Here is a 17,388-nt window from a genome sequence, read left to right as displayed (position 1 = left end):
TGAACACAGGGCAGGCATGAGTCCTGTTGCTCTGGGGTCCGCAGTTAGCTGCCTGGCTTCCCAATCAGTTACTGCAGCTACACACTGGGGATGATTTCATGGCAAGGCAACAGCATTTGTTGTAAAAAAAAAAAAAAAAATCAGCACGTGTATGTGACTGTACAAGGTTCTCCCTCCCTCAGCCCTGTGTACACAATCGTGACACAACACATACTGAAGTGGATTCTGTGGTTTGTACGGATGCTTTCTGCCTGAAAGCATCTGCGTTTGCCGAGACCCTTCACTGACTTCAGGGCAGAACTGGGCTAACATCCTTGGTGTGACCTTGCCCTGTGCTGGAAGTCTGCTTGGGCACTGCACCTCATCTGCTCCTGCTTGGTGTAGCCAGCTGAGTTCCGGTAAGATTTAACCTTTAACAGATTAAATTAGAAACCTGACTATACTGTGCAGGTGCATGTGGTTTCCTTCCGTTAAAACATTGACTAAAACACTACAAAAGCTCATTGCTTTTCCTACGCCCACTGCAGTTTTTTTTTCTATTTTTTATTATAGTAGATTTACAGTGTTGTATTCATTTCTGCTCTACAGCAAACAAGAAGATCGTACTGTGTAGCACAGGGAACTACAGTCAATATCCTAGGGTAATCCATAATGGAAAAGAACATGAATGGATATGTGTATGCATGCATGCTAAGTTGCTTCAGTGGTGTCTGACTCTGTGCAATACTATGGACTCTAGCCTGCCAGGCTCCTTGGTCCATGAGATTCTCCAGGCAAGAATACTGGAGTGGACTGCCATGCCCTCGTCCAGGGCATCTTCCCAACCCCAGGATCGAACCCACATCTCATTATGTTTCCTGCATCAGCAAGTGGATTCTTTACCACTAGCCCCACCTGGGAAGCCCTGGATATGTGTATAACCCACTGCAATTTTTAACATAAGCAGTTAAAATCCAAACCTCTACAGAAGACCCCAAGTGAAATGACTTCCTGTGCTCCTGCCCTATTAAATAATCCCTCAAAGCAAAGTAAATGCTACACAAACTAGGCCTAGTAGTGCTTCTCCATGTTGAATTTACACATATGAAGCATTTTCTTAGCATCTCAAAAACTGCTTTAATTTCTACTTCAAAATATGGAAATCTCTCTTTTCACATCCTGTGTGTTATTTGCTCAGTCATGTCCAGCTCTTTGGAATTCTATGTTTTGTAGCTCGTCAGGCTCCTCTGTCCATGGAATCCTCCAGGCAAGAATACTGGAGTGGGTAGCCATTTCCTTCTCCACGGGATCTTCCTGACCCAGGAATCAAACTTGGGTTTCTTGCATTGCAGGCAGATTGCAGATTCCTTACTATCTGAGCCACTAGGGAAGCCTAACACATCCTAAATGAGCTGTATGTAAAATGTTTTTTTTTTTTTTTTTAAATATTTATTTGGCTGTGCCAGGTCTTAGCTGTGGCATATCAGGGACTGAACCTGGGCCCCCTGCATTGGGAGCACACAGTCTTAGCCACTGGACCACCAGGGAAGTCCCTAAAATGCTTTGATTGTAGTTGGTGATAGATATTTACATACAAATAAACAAACATGCACATCTTTTAAGGAACCACAGTTTCCAATTAAAAGGTGGGTATCCATTTCCATTGAAATACGTATGAGATAACTCAGGTGCCTAGAGCCACAAAGCAATGAAAAGTTTAAAGAAAAGTGAAAGCTACCTATAATTTTTTTTCCCCAAGTATACATACAGTTCTTCTACCTTGGAATCTAAACAAGTAGATGGAAAGTTTTCTTTTGTTTTGTTTTATACTAAGGCAGCGGTTCTTAAAGACTGTCCCCTGAACCAGTAGCATCCACATCACATGGGAACTTGTTAGAAATACAGATTTTTTGGGTCCCACCCTGAACTACTGAATCACCCCCTACAGGGGTTGGGACCAGCAGTCTCAGTTTTAACAAGCCTACCCACAGATACAGACTCACTCTAAAACTTGGGAACCTTACCCCTAAGAAATTGGCAGCCCCAGCATGCAACTGAGTAGGGATATGGCTGAAATTCTTCTCTAAGCTGAATTATCCCAAAAGTTTGATAAAGTGTAATTTGCTAACTTCAAAATTTTAACTCTGCTTGTCATTAACACATAACTGGGAATTTTTTTCCTCCACCCAGCCATCTTACCTGATGGAAGAATAGGGGAAAGGCAGGACTCACAGATGTTCTCCTCTGCAAGGAAACGCACACAGTAAGTCCCGTACATACGAACCTTCAGGTTTTGAACTTGCCAAGATGCAAACGTGCCCCTGGATGCCAGCTATTGTACCACACTACTATACTTTTCAAGGTAAAGTACTGTAGATTTTAAATGTCTACTTTTGGGTTTGGTGGTTATGTATGATTTGTGTGAAAAAGCATTATAAACCTATTACAGTACAGTACTACATAGCCAATTATGTTAGTTGATACCTCAGCTAACTTTGTCAGATATACGAACGTGCTCTTGGAACATATGTAGGGGACTTACTCTACACTTGGGATTATACAATGTTTCTCTTTGTCCTGTCTGGAAGCTGAGGCATGCAGTTCCAATATGATTCTTTCCATTTTACTCACCATCAACCAGAATGCCTTTCATTTGAGTTCGGTGCATCTTCTTTAGTAAGGACAGTGAGTCGGCTACGAGAATCTTCTTACAGCCTTCACGAAGTAGAATCTAATGCACACAATGTAAAAGGAAAGCCACCTTAAAAAGATTCAGATATGGGGGAGAATCCTCTTACTATTCTCGGGTGGGGTCAGGGAGAGGTGGTTCCTTTCCCTTTTAAACCAGTTCCTCTGGCCACATTGTGAGCTTCCATTCTGGGTTTGGGGGGTAGGTATTGTTTTGGAAATTGGGAGAAGCTGTGTGAGGTATGCTTAAGCCAGATGTTGTTTTTCACTAGAACTCGCTGCTTTTCAAAGAGGAAAACACTGAAGGCCTTCTGGGAGGCTCTGGTGCAGCATCCACATCGTCCTCTTCTGGCCCAATGGGTCTGAGCACACATGGTTCCGTGGGGCTCCATGGAAATTCACACAATGGAGACATCGCTGCCTCCCTGCTGCCCAGCTCTGGGTCACGACACAGCTGCATTCTGCCCTTCTTTACATCAAAGTCACTCTCGACTCTGAAGCCTCTGTGGCTGTTCTGCTTTCACAGTTTCAATGCGTGCCATCAGGGAAGGAAACTGGAAGCGGCCAACTGTGGTCCTCCATCCCAGATCAGCTGTAATACCACGTCTTCCTCTAAATCCCAAGGAGCACTGGTGTTGGGTGCATGCAGCCCGAGGGCTTCCCCCTCATTATATGAGGGCAAAGGGCCATGGAAACGGAAGTGATGCCCAAAGTTCTGCACCCACCATTTCAAGAGTTGATGAACAGGAAACTGCATGATTTTACTGTTTCTACATTGAGAAACTGCCTATGAAGTTTCATTCCTCAAAATGCTGCTTGAAATTGAATTTTTCAGATTCATTTAAAACAAATTTTAACAGATGTCATGAAAGCATACAGAAAGATGAGAAAAATAGAGTAGAAAAGATCTAAAAAATACTGATGTTGGTAAACTTTTTTAAAAAACTTACTACCAAACATACCTAGCTGCTCTAATACTAAAATAAAAGCTTAACACAAATAGTGTCAATCAAAAGCAAAATATTTCCGAAAGTCAGTTGTAGTTTCTGTAATTGTTACAAGCATACTTTGTTCTACTGTAAGATTAATTAAGAATGTATTTATGAGATAGCTGTTGAAAACTAACACAAAACTCTAGATTCTCCCTATTTTTCCTTATTTCTCTGCAATTCATCATTATTGATAATGATCCCAACCGAAAGCAAAGTGCTAGGCTTACCTTTTATACAGTTGTAAGAAGAGGGTACATTAGTGAAGTATTATGGTTCATTAGAAAGAGCTGCCATGGGAAAAAAATGTCATACAAGGCTGACAAGTTTCTGAAATTTCTATTTTAAAAGACTCTTTGAATGTTGAACTTTTTGCTGACACTGTCTTGTTTTGCTGACACTGTCTTGTTTTGCTGACACTGTCTTGTAATGCTTTTCGTCAGCATGGCACATGAGATAGTCACCTGGCTTCATAAACCCCGGATATGATACCAGAGCCAGACTGGGAAACCACTTTACCTACTTTCTAATCTATCATTTAAATCACAATGCAATGGGATTTGAATTCTATTCGAAAAAAGCTTTGCCTTTTGTCAGGTTTATTATCAAAGATGAATTGCAGAGAAATAAGACAGAAAGACTCTTTAAGTTCTCATGTTTGAGTTGAAAAAATGATTCAAAGTATGCATGTAACTAAGTGATTGCTGCTGCTGCTGCTGCTAAGTCGCTTCAGTCGTGTCCGACTCTGTGACCCCGCTATAATTGGTTGTCATAAGCACCTATGTGATGAGGCCAAACAGAAATAATTTTAAAGGAAAAAATAGATTTTATCTTAAATGTTTATATAACTTTAATTTTCAAGAATATTAAAAACTATCTCTTAGAAGAAATTACGAGCTTATATACTGTGAGTTGAAACCCATGTGAGACCAAGAAAAGGTAAGAAAGCAGCCACTGTTTCCTCTTAATTTGTCTCTGGATTTCAAAGTAGAGACCTGTGGGGAAATGACAAAGTCACAGGGGACTGTGTGTACATTGTGCTCAGGTGTGTTTGACTCTGTGACCCCATGGTCTGTGGCCCACCAGGCTCCTCTGTCCATGGAATTTTCCAGGCAAGAATACTGGAGTGGGTTGCCATTTCCTCCTCCAAGGGATCTTCCTGACCCAGAATCAAGCCTGTCTCTCCTGTATTGGCAGGCGGATTCTTTACCAACTGAGACACCTGGGAGGCCTCTACAGGAGATTACAGAAAAAGTAAATATGGGGAAAGAACTTGGATAAACAGATGTCTGGAGTCATTTATTTATTTAACTGTGTGTGTACATGTGTGAAATTTAACTAAATGGAAGTGTTAAAGCTTTTTGCTTCTCTTAGGAATATTCATTCAGCTCAAGAGCTGCTTGAGCAAAGGGCTGCATTCTGCTCACTTCCTGGTCCATGAGATAATACGTGGAGGCTCTGTGAGTACCTATCCAGTGTGGGATCTAACACAGTAGGCACTCAAATATTTAAATCAATATGTCTATAAGCAATCAAACATATAGCATTAAAAAACATATACTGATTACTTCTTGGCATTTTGGCTAAGATCAAGTGTAAAACAGTTATATGGAAAAAATCTAAGCTACTTTATTACAGACTCCAAAATAAGTATTACGGATGATTTCCACAGAAATGTTACATTAATGCTATGCAGCTGCATTTGCTAAAGAAAGACATGTTTATGAAAGGACCCTCTTGAGAATTTGATAGAAATTCTTTAGAGCCCATCTAATCTCGGGGCTCTTAAATAATGCAGAACCCAGTGCCATGCTGAGTGTTTAAGAAACACCAGGGTGGTCTACGGATTTGCTCCCTGTTCTTCTCCCACAGATCTGGGGTGGTACCAGAAACTAAGTGATTTTCTTTAAAAAAGTCAGAATATTCTGGTGTACAGCCAGGCTTAACAAGTAATTGATTTAATGTAATGGGAAAATTGACATCCAGAAAGTTTACAGGCCCCTCCCAAAGGTCAACAGAATTAACGGCAAAGCTGGGACTAAAGTCTGGGTCTGCGAACATCATGCCCACAGCTCTTTAAAGACAACGGGCTACCTGTTCATCTTCTCGGCCAATCCTATATATTCCTGTTGCAACCTGCCCATGTAATGACTGCATCTCCAGGGACCAAAGGGACAACCAGTGAGAAGTACAGAAGGTTTAGTCAGAAGGTCTGGGTTCAAATCCAGTTCATCACCTTCCCAGACTGGTAAGTCAAAACTTTCTGAAATGCAGGTCTTCTTATATATAAAATAGAGATGAGAGTTCCTTAAGGACCACTGTAAAGATAAATACTCTCAAGTGTTTAAAAGCAAAGGTGCTAGGATGCTTAAGAATTCTAAATAAGCTCTTTAAAAAAAAGGGCAAGAAAAGTGGATATAAATACTAAATATTGGGTTGGCCAAAAAAGTTTAGATTTTTCCATAACATCTTAAAGAACTGAACAAACTTTTTGGCCAACCCACTAAATATAAGAAATAAAAGTTTTTACAAATATAAAACAGCATAAAAATTTGGAAATTGCAGTTTCTTGTAAAAATGGAAATATCATTATATATTGTTTTGTAAGTAACTTATATCAAAACAAATGCTATTTGTCTTGAAATCAGACCTAGAAACACTTTAAGTTTACAAATATGATAAAGGCTACTTTTATCTTACCTCATGAAGCTCTGAAATTCTATTGAACCGTCATGCTAACAATATAACAAGGTATACAAATGTGTAAAAAAAAATATTAAACATTGATAATGTGGTTAATTATTTCCTTAACATTAATGATGTCATAGACAGTTGAAGCTTAGCTTTCAGCTTCTAATTCCATTTAGACGGAATTAGATGTGATACTGAGAAAAGTTGTTGCATCTTAGAAAACATGAAATTTTAAAACCAGAAGTGATGTTCAGTTTTTTCCCCCCAACTTTCTAACTTTTCTCTTTCCAAACAGCAATTCACTTGAGGAGTCCTCCCCCAAAGCACTTTCTGTACCAAGTAAGTTGTAAAATTCTGTCCACTGAATTATAAATCTGACCCTTAGATTACCAATGCAAATCAGCAAAAAAGGTGCTGAGAAGCTCTGTGATAACCTGTGTCTAACACTTGACCACAGTTTCCGACATTTTACTGAATGGTTCTTAATGTCTCCCAAGGTCATTCCCCCCAACTCCCTGCCCCCAGGCATAACAGGGTCCAGATTCTTGCTGATTCATGGACCTGCAAAATTTCCCCTAAATTTTTTGGATGTCATTGTCAGAGTTGAAATTTTTTAGCCTGTTAAAACACATAAAAATCAACCACAGTTTTATGAAACAACAACAAAGACTAGACAGAATTTTAAAAGTATGTGAAACCTTTCTAGAAAATTCAGACTGCTCTATAAATAGATTCAAGTTATTTTTATAGTGATCCCCAGTAGGTTGTCAGGGAAAGAAAATAAACAGTCATTAATGAAAAGAAGTATCCTTTTTCATAGAAAATAATTCAGAACTTTTCATATATAAGCAGGAAGTACCTCCTGGAACTCTGAACAACCTGCCCCAGTAGAGCATTTTCTCTCTGCGTCCTCCAAGGAGATGTCTGAGGTCCAGAGGAGACTAGAGATGCAGCCATTCCCACAGACCCCACCCTTTTCTCCATGAGTTCCTCCCATTCTGTCCCAGAAGCCCCTCTCCATGGTTGGGGTATTACAGGCTACCTTGGACCCCCAGGCAAAATAACTCCCAGCCTCTTTAATACACCAGGGGCTGCACACTTACACATCTTAAGGAAAAGCTCTCACTTAAAAATGTAATGAAAAAGATAAAATATTGACTTAGCAGCTGATTAGCGGCTAATTTTTTAGACAGAATTCACTTTGCACCTAATAATTTTATCTTTATTCCTGGCTGATTCAGAACTATGCAAATATAGTCATAAAACATTAATGAGCAGTGAGACCTAGCAGTGACCCTGAGCTTGGTTCTCTGCAAAGAGCCTAGGAAGAGGGATCTATCAGGTGTTTTTGGAGGTACTGTAGAGGCTGAGAAAAAGGTAATGCATAATTTTCAACTGAGAGGCTAGGCTTCATGCAGGAGAGCTGGAGGACAGAAGGGGTAATTATTTGGTCACCTTTCTTGGGGTAGAGGTGTAGAGACACTTAAACGACCTCTTGACAAGTTGGAATTTGCAATTTCCAGGCAGACTGGGGGTGTTGAGAGACGAGGAGCTACAGATCATTGACAAGCTCACTCACGTCCAGGGCTTTACAGGGTCTGACACTGGAACTGCTCTCCCTAACGCCAAATTCATGCTTCAGGATAAAGTGACTCATTTCCGGTCTGGACGGTTCTTCTGCATCCCTTGAGAGCTGCACAAAGCACAAACCCCTCCCTGTCACCTCTCCTCACCTAGTAACCCCTTCCTACATTTCCCTTTCCTTCCTGGCCTTTCTCCTTCCTCCAGCAACCTTTCTCTGGGTCACCCACAAGCCTCCAAATTCCACTGAAAACAAATGCTTATTTCTCTGGAAGGTTTCTGCAGAAGAGTTTGTTTTCCTACTTGCCTAAACCAAGTACTTGTTTCTCTCAACCTCCCACAAGCCTTCTAAGCCAAGCCTTCCGGTTCTGTCACATCCGCCCTCAGGAAAACCTATTCTCCTTAAAGCTGAGTTGTCCAGTAAGGCCAGTCAGCTTACTGGATGTTAACTCCCAGTGTGAGGAGAAAGCTGGACCCTGGCTCACAGCTCAGGGCCCACCAGACAACTCCTGCCCTCACAGTTTCTTGACTAATTCCATTCCCATGACCTCTCCCATCACTGTACTTTCTGAACGCAGTCATAAAGACTCCTTTGGGAATGTTTAACAATATCTTCCTCCCTGGCCACAGGCTCCGGGCCCTCCAGCTCTGTCAGTCCTTGACATTTCTTATTTTTCTTTTTGATACCACTGATCTTCCTCATTTTCTTCTCCTTTTCACCCAGTCTCTGACCTGAACTCCAAGTGCAGCGGGTGCTGCGCAAATCCTCATCACGTGCTCCCCCATTCCTACCCCGGAGACCACTTCTCTCCCCACAACCCTGTCTTTTGGCTCCACCTGCAAAATCTCTGTCTCCAGGAAAGAAATTTCATCCCCCTTTAACCGAAAACTCATTTCCAAATGAGCTAGAGAAAGAACAGTCTGAATTTTTCAAGAAATGTGCTTTAAATAGTTTCAAGTTCTCTGGACGCTACTAGCATTCTGAAATACAGTCACTGCTAGAGGCTATTTTAAGGAAAAGATCAGGATGCTCTGTGATTGGCATGTTAATTATTTATATGAAGATAATGAGTTCTATGGCTCTTATCACAAATTGTGAATTATTGAGGGTACTAAACTTGTAATACTCTAGAAAAACTGACAAAAGGTAAAACAAATTCTGTATTTTAAAATTTTTCAGGCAATACGATACTGAGTGGCTTCAAGGAAAACAAAAAGTTTGTTTTTTTTTTTTCATTTCTCCAAATGGACACAATGCTCATTCTACTTCAAAATGGTTCAGGTGGTCTGATCTAAAAGCCACTGTAACACTCCCTCACACGCTCCAAGGCCATGCTAAGTTTACCCTATAAATGTGAAAATGCCTGCTCACAAGGAGAGAAAATCTGGGGATGGATAAAAAATATGCATGCTTCCTTAAAGGGTGCTATTTGTAGCTTCTTTATTTGAAAAATATTCCAAATATCTGGGCCTAAGAACACTGTGACTATCAAATTGAATGGATGTCCACAATAAACCCTAGAAATGTTTATCCAGTAGTCAATTTACTCAGCGATTTTCCAGGCAATAGTACTGGAGTGGATTGCCATTTCCTTCTTCAGGGGATCTTACCGACCCAGGGATAGAACCTGGGTCTCCTGCATTGTAGACAGCCGCTTAACCATCTGAGCCACCAGGGAAGTCAATTTACTCAGCAATGACCACTTATTCAAGAAAGGATACTTACTTGTAAATTGTAGTCTTGTAGAATTTTAACTAAGGAGTCTCTCAAATTAGGAATCTCCATTCCTTCCTTAATACGGTGAATTAGTAGAATCGGGTCAACATGCGTGCCAATGTTGTTTAACAAGCCGGTGATAAATGCTACAGGATACCACAGAAATCAACATATAAGCAATGGAATGGATGCAGTTTTAGGCAAAAAGCTATTTCCTTTTATTAAGTGTTAAAACCATCCGAACTTTAAATCCTGCCAAGAACTAATCTTCCTTTACTTTCCTCAAAGAAGCAGCTAAATGAGAAGAGATTTTAAAAGAAAATGAATTGGAGAACAAATGATTACTTCAGAACACAGTCTGTGATGTCAAAGAGAGGTGACTTAATAGTTATTGAGAATATACTATGGTGCAGTTATCGTATATTTTTCTCCAATATTCTGCAAGGTGGGAATGTTTTTTGTTCCCATTTTATGGAAAAGGAAAAAACAGAATCGTTAATAAATTCATCCAGGATCACAAAACTAGCAATTTTTGAACCCAAAATCAAAGCCAGGATAGGCCCAGGTTCAAAGTGTGCTTCATTACCACTCTACCTCCTGTAAGATCCTTGAACTGCTACTCTAGTATGCTAAACTAGATTCTCAAAGTACCTTAATCTGTAATGAACCTGAATAAAACCCTCTGGTATCTCAGGAAAAAAAAAAAAAATTTTAACAGTGGTTTCTAGAACTTGAAAATCTTGAAATAGATAAGCCTTCTGACCAAAAAGTAAGAAGGGGGAAGGGAGAGATTTTAAACCATGACTGTTAGTTTCTGAATCATATCTATATCTTTAAAAGAGGACTTTCATTAACTTTTGTTTCCTTCCAAAATGGGAGACCCAAGCAGATGGTCAAAGAGAGGCAGCAGACAGACACTCCTGGTGTTGCACTGATAAAACAAGGCAGGAAAGAGGCTCAGTGCTACAGCAGCAAACCTCCAAATACAGTCACTGTCCAGTAATGGTTATGGGTTTCCATAAAGAGAACTGATAAGGGCTAGACTACACACTTTCAAAATAAATGCCCACTGTACACAAACAAAACCAGAATCTTTTATTTCGTTTGGGTGCAGTAGGTAAAACTATGCTTCATGAGAGCAGAGTTAATATCATGTCAATCACTTGTTCTTTATCAAGTTCAGCTAGCTAACATGAATTATTAAGGCTCTAGACTTCCCTGTATAGGGAGAGTTTAGGAAATCAATACTATGTACCTGACTTATTTTTATTATAGATACTCCACCATATTTTTAACTCAGTGCATCTTGAGATGATTCTTACTCTAGACACAACTGGCTAAATCGAGAGAAAGAAGTTATGAAGGCAGATGGGTTTTCTACTTACGTGGTTTGTCGATGGAATATAAAATCAGATCTTCCCAGAGTTCTGCATCGTCCTGCTCTTTGGCAAATTCAATCGCTTTATCAACGTCATGCAATTCCTCCATGATCATCTTCAGGGCACTTCGGCTATTACCCATTCGGCCTAGAACAATGTGAGAAACAACACGTTTAGGCTCATTTAATTAAACGTTTTAAGATAAACCACATCTTGCTTTAGTTGTTTACATAGTTTGACAGCGTGACAAAAAGTGTATTTCCTTATATGACAACTATAACTTAGTAAAATAAATCCTAATTTCTAGGTATTTACTTTGTACTGAGTATTCACTTAAGTGCTTCACATGAATTACTTCCTGTAATCACTATAATCTGAGGAAGTATGTTCTATTAATATTTCAGTTTTATAAAAAAGGACAGACATGTTAGTCACTTGCCAAGATCATAGAGCTACTAAATGGCAAATCTGGAATCTGAAACCAGGTCTGTTAGATTCTGACTTCTTTCTGATGAAAAGCAGAAAAAGAAAAAAAGAACAAATTTGTCAACCCATCCACGATTTATTTTGATTTACACTGTAAAGTGTGAACTGATAGTTTTATTACATAATACTAATTATTATCTCTGTAGCATTTATTAAATAATGCTACCTTCTTTATTGAGCTATGAAGTCTCCTTTTCCAAATATTAAATTATTATATAAAACAGGCTTTAACCTCTGCTACTTTGGTCTAAAACCTATGTCCATTCTTGGAAAATTTATATCACGTTGTCACCCCACTCTAGTTTATGGGGACCAAAATGAATCAAAGCTACTTACTCAGAAGATAAACTGTCTCTTCTACAAAGTTTCTCTGTTGACAGATCTCAAGAGCCTTCAGATAAAGCAAGGTAAAAATGTTATGTGTTATCATATAAAAACATATCTACAGTCACTTAAACATACAAGTTTGAAAGAATTTTTCCACTGCCTCCCTTTAAAAACAAAGCAGAAGTAAATAAGCCTCTTTAAGTTTTGTTTGTAGTTATCCAGATTTCCCTGAGAGGTGCTGGACCCTACACAATTTAACTGATAACATATTTAAGGCAGAACATTCCAGAGCAGAGGCAGAAAGCAAGATGCTGAAACAAAGGTTCCTCCCCACAAAGCTTTCTTTCTTTCTGCTACTTGAGGTTTCTTCATGGAACTGGTCTAAGCCCTGTTTCCTTCCACTGGATTGTAAGCTCCAGGAAGGGACTACGGTTCACAGCTGTATGTTCCCTGTAAAAAGCAGTAAACATTTGCTGCATAAAGAATTAAACACTGGGGTGGGACTATTTCTATTGCTGGCTTACAGGGTCTAGAAGAAATCTCTGTTCAAGGATCTGTCAAAGGTGGGAGGAAAACTGAAAAGATACGTGCACCCTAATGTTCAGAATGCAGCACTATTTACAATAGTAAAGACACGGAAACAACCTGAACGTCCATCAACAGATGAATGGATAAAGAAGACGTGGTACATACGTACAATGGAATACTACTCAGCCATTAAAGAACAACCAGTCCATTCTCAAGGAGATCGGCCCTGGGATTTCTTTGGAAGGAATGATGCTAAAGCTGAAGCTCCAGTACTTTGGACACCTCATGTGAAGAGTTGACTTATTGGAAAAGACTTTGATGCTGGGAGGGATTGGGGGCAGGAGGAGAAGGGACGACCCAGGATGAGATGGCTGGATGGCATCACGGACTCGATGGACCTGAGTCTGAGTGAACTCCAGGAGTTGGTGATGGACAGGGAGGCCTGGCATGCTGCGATTCATGGGGTCGCAAAGAGTCGGACACGACTGAGCGACTGAACTGAACTGATAAAAGAACAAAACTGGTTATTTGTAGTGATCTGGATGAACCAAGAGTCTGTCACACAGAGTGAAGTCAGAGAAAACAAATATCACATATTAATGCATTATATATAGAATCTAGAAAAACTGTAAACACTATCCTATTTGCAGGGCAGGAGCAGAGATGCAGATGTAGAAAATGGACTGGTGGACGTGGGGGTGAGGAGGGAAGGGGAGGGTGGGACGAATTGGGAGAGCAGCCCTGACGTATATACACAATAGTGTAAACGAGCTAGCTAGTGGGAGGCTGCTGCAGAGCACAGGGATCTCAGCTTGGCACTCTGTGATGACTTGGAGTGGGATGGCGATGACAGGGTGGGAAGGAGGATCGAGAGGGAGCGGATATACATATACATATAGCTGACTCATACTGCTGTACAGCAGAAACATTGTAATTATACTCCATTAAAAAACAATAACACTTTAGAATTGGAATGAAACTAAGACAGTGTTTTAGAGTTGTTTAGTAACTAAGTCATGTCCAACTCGTTTGGGACCCTATGGGCTGTATCCCACCAGGCTCCTCTGTCCATGGGATTTCCAGGCAAGAATACTGGAGTGGGCTGCCATTCCCTTCTCCAGGGGATCTTGCTGGTATGGAATCTTTACCACTGAGCCAGCCGGTACACAATCATTTAAATGAGAAAATGAGAAGACCTGAAGGTCACAGTGAGCAAGAAACACCACTAATTTGATTACTCACACAATTCCTTTAAAAATTATGTAGCAGACAAAAATGGAAATATAGATCAGTGGAATAGGGTAGAAAGCCCAGAGATAAACGCACGTACCAGTGGTCACCTAATCTATCACAAAGAAGGCAAGAATATACAATGAAGAGAAGACAGTCTCTTCAATATGTGCTGCTGGGGAAACTGGACTGTTACATGTAAAAGAATGCAATTAAAACACTTCCCAATACCATACACAAAAATAAACTCAAAATGGATCAAAGACCTAAATGTAAGGCTGGACACTATAAAGCTCTTAGAGGAAAAGATAGACAGGATACTCTTTGACATAAATTGTAGCAAGATCTTTTCTGATCTACTCCTAACAGTAATAAAGAAATAAGACCTAATTAAACTTAAAAATTTTTGCACAGCAAAGAGAACCATAAACAAAACAAAAAGACAACCCTCAGAATGGGAGAAAACATTTGCAAATGAAGCAACCCACAAGGTATTAATCTCCAAAATATACGAACAGCTCATGTAGCTCAACATCAGAAAACAACCCATTCAAAAAAACAAGGGGGAGCTAGAAACAGACATTTCACCAAAAAAGATATACAGACGGCCAACAGCCACATAAAAGATGCTCTACATCATTAAATATTAGAGGAATGCAAATCAAACTACAATGAGGTATCTCACATCGGTCAAAATGGCCATCACCAAAAAATCTACAAACAATAAATGCTGGAAAGTGCGTGGAGAAAAGGGAACCCTCTTGCACTGCTGGTGGGAATGTAAATTGATACCATCACTGTAGAGAAAAGTATGGCAGTTCCTCAAAAACTAAAAACAGAGCTACCATATGACCCACCAGTCCCACTCCTGGGCCTGTACCTGGAGAAAACCGTAATTCAAAAAGATACATGCACCCTAATGTTCATTGCAACAGCCAGGACACAGAAACAACTTAAATGTCCATCAACAGAGGGCTGGATAAAGATATTACATATATACAATGAAATATTACTCAGTCATAAAAATGAAGGGCACTGTGCCATTTGCAGAGATGTAGACGGACCTAGAGAGTGTCATACAGAATGAAGTCAAAAAGAAAAAATGTCATGTTAACACTTATGTATGGCATCTCAAAAATGATACACATGAACTTATCTGCAAAGCAGAAACAGAGATACAGAGGTAGAGAACAAACGTACGGACACCAATGGGGGACGGGGGTGGGATGAATTGGGAGACTGGAATCGACATTTCTATACAACTTACTCTATGTATCAAATAGATAACCAATGAGAACCTACTTTATAGCACAGGAATCTCTACTCAGTACTCTGTGGTGACCTAAATGGGAAGGAAATCCCAAAAGAGGGGATATATGGATAACTGACTCACTTTGCTGCATAGCATAAATTGACACAACATTGTAAAGCAACTATTCTCTAACAGAAATTTAAACAGTGATGTGGCAGAGATGGCGAGATGTTCCCTAGTATCTGTTGCCCATTTCTTCTATAGTAGTAAGATTACAGGTGGTTGAGCGAGTGCCCAGAATTAAAACCTCAAGGCCTCTCCGGTGGTAGGAGAGCTATGCGACCAGTATCCACCATGGGGATGAACCAGAAATGTGGGAGGGCAGCTTCTGGGTCTGAGAACACCCTGCTCTCTTATTTTTAATCCTTTCATCCAAACTGCTCTTAGAAACATGGATGATATAGGAGACGCAGGAGACCTGGGTTTGATTCCTGGGTCAAGATCCTCTGGAGTAGGAAATGGCAACCCACTCCAGTATTCTTGTCTGGAAAATCCCATGGACAGAAGAGCCTGGCAGCCTACAGTCCATGGAGTCGCAAGAGCTGGACACAACTGAGCACATACACGAAGCATAAAAGCCTGTTTTCTTATTTTAGATTCTTGACTGTTCCCGAGCAATAGTGCTCCATCTAGAGGAAAAAGTAGGTAAACTTAAGATTTTTAAAGCCAACAGGACATACACACGTGCACATGTGCAAAAAAGGAGAGTAACAGAAAACAAGTGACAAGATAGAATAATAACAAAAATTGAGTAAAAAATGATGTAAAAATAATATTCAAATTTTTCCTTTCCTTATTTAATGTAAAGGTAAGTAACTTAAAAATTTAGAGGTTAACTAATGGAAACTTTATCAGCCCTATCTACTATATCAGTTTTATAATGATTTCTACATAGCCTTGACCCCATCATCTTTTATACAGTCTTATTTTTCTTTAAGCAAAATTAATAAACTATGCATCTCCTACTTTATTCCTCTAGATTCATATATACTGCCACCTTGTGAATGCAATTAGATATGAGAGAGACCATAAATTCAGGTATTTAATGATAAAGCTAATATTTTGCTTTTAACTGTTCTCAGCACAAGTAAATCAGATTTGCAAATGTGAAAACTAGGACCTGATGGCCACACCTGGAAATGACAGAAGAATGAACAGTTTAAAAACTGATGTCTCTCACAATTCTTGCAATATTGAGGAATATCTTTATTACTATTGCTGTTGTTGTTATTTTAATTAACTTTTTAAACTGAAAAAAAAATGTTCCTTACCACAGCGGAAAATATATGGAACCCAAAGTTAAGAGACAGGTTCTAAGGCTCAGCATGCTGTCTTATAGCTCTAGACTGAGGGGAAATCTACTTAGGTTTTTATGAGTGAGTAGTTTTTCTATGTTACAAGTAAACATAAAAGGAATTTGTTTCTAAGATGAAACAAAGTGTGCACAGAGTTATTATTTCTAGGGAGAAAGGAAAGAGATGCTACATGAATTAAAGTCAAGAAAATCTGCTTTAAGATGGCTTGGGGTACCTGAGCAAGGACAGTGCTATATTTTTTGCAAATATACAGACTTCCCACAACGGAGTCTCAAGCAAAGATAATCTCTAATAAAGATGTCTCAAAGATCTTTAACCTGAAAGCCTAATGACTTGATTACAGAGACATGTTTCAACCATTACTATCTCAAATCCATTTTGTTCCAAATTCTCTTTCCACTGAAAGTTATCTTTAAAGAAAAACTACTTCAACCATAATTGTTCTCAGGTTTGTGTTGAATTCTCTTATATGCAATTGATTTTTCCCAGCAGCTCAGAGAGAAAAATTTCGAAGGGTCCACACCATGCTCCAGGTGAGTTCTCTGTATTAGAAATATCATGTGTGGAGATGAGAATTTCTGATGCCCCCTTTGTGGGCAGAGCAGTGTGCTTTCCATTGAACACTACCAGACTGGAAAACTGTAAACCAAATGGGTTGAAAGCATGTTCCAGACATGGACGTACTGGAATCCAAGTGGAGCCTCTGTACGGTGTTCAGGAAGGGGAAGAAGGGTGCCTGGGTGGGTGCTGATCACCCTCGTGTGCAGGGCTCTGGCTGAGGAGTCAACAGGAGGAGGCCAGGTCTACCTGGAAACACACGATGTTTCCTTCAAAGTGAGGTACAAACACAGGGGCAGTCACACAAAGATTAAGATTCTCCCTATTTTTCTCGATTATAGATTCAGAAGTGAGAAAACAGAGGAACGTTTGCTTTTCTAAGATGATGTGTTTCCAAATTTATTCTTGGGAAAAAGCCTTGGGGCCCAAACATAAACTGTTAATGTTTTCCATAAACTAATATGCAGGCAAGATTTTTCTTTTTTAATTAACTGTAGATTAAGAAAATCCATTGAGCTGAAACTGGTTCATAGTAAATTCAACACATTTGAAGTTAATCATCATGGGCTGAAGAAGGAACTAGAAAAGCTGTGACTGCACATAAATC

The 17,388-nt window shown here is 39.7% G+C and overlaps 1 protein-coding gene across 9 annotated transcripts in view; it reads right to left on the bottom strand.

Annotated features, from left to right (window-relative positions):
* Window positions 1-17,388, bottom strand: part of VPS41 (VPS41 subunit of HOPS complex) — a 210,074-nt gene that overhangs the window by 1,560 nt on the left and 191,126 nt on the right. For all 9 annotated transcript variants that reach the window (XM_060414804.1, XM_012177008.5, XM_060414805.1 and 6 more), the window contains 5 exons: window positions 11,847-11,901; window positions 11,031-11,171; window positions 9,655-9,791; window positions 2,611-2,710; window positions 2,179-2,223 (listed from right to left, as the gene is read on the bottom strand). In XM_060414804.1, coding sequence (XP_060270787.1) covers window positions 2,179-2,223; window positions 2,611-2,710; window positions 9,655-9,791; window positions 11,031-11,171; window positions 11,847-11,901 — 478 coding nt within the window. The remainder of the gene's footprint in view (window positions 1-2,178; window positions 2,224-2,610; window positions 2,711-9,654; window positions 9,792-11,030; window positions 11,172-11,846; window positions 11,902-17,388) is intronic.

Source organism: Ovis aries, chromosome 4 (genome assembly GCF_016772045.2).
Source record: "Ovis aries strain OAR_USU_Benz2616 breed Rambouillet chromosome 4, ARS-UI_Ramb_v3.0, whole genome shotgun sequence".
Lineage (NCBI taxonomy): Eukaryota > Metazoa > Chordata > Mammalia > Artiodactyla > Bovidae > Ovis > Ovis aries.
The sequence above is the reverse complement of the archived record's forward strand: the minus strand, read 5'-3'. Positions and strand labels throughout refer to the sequence as shown.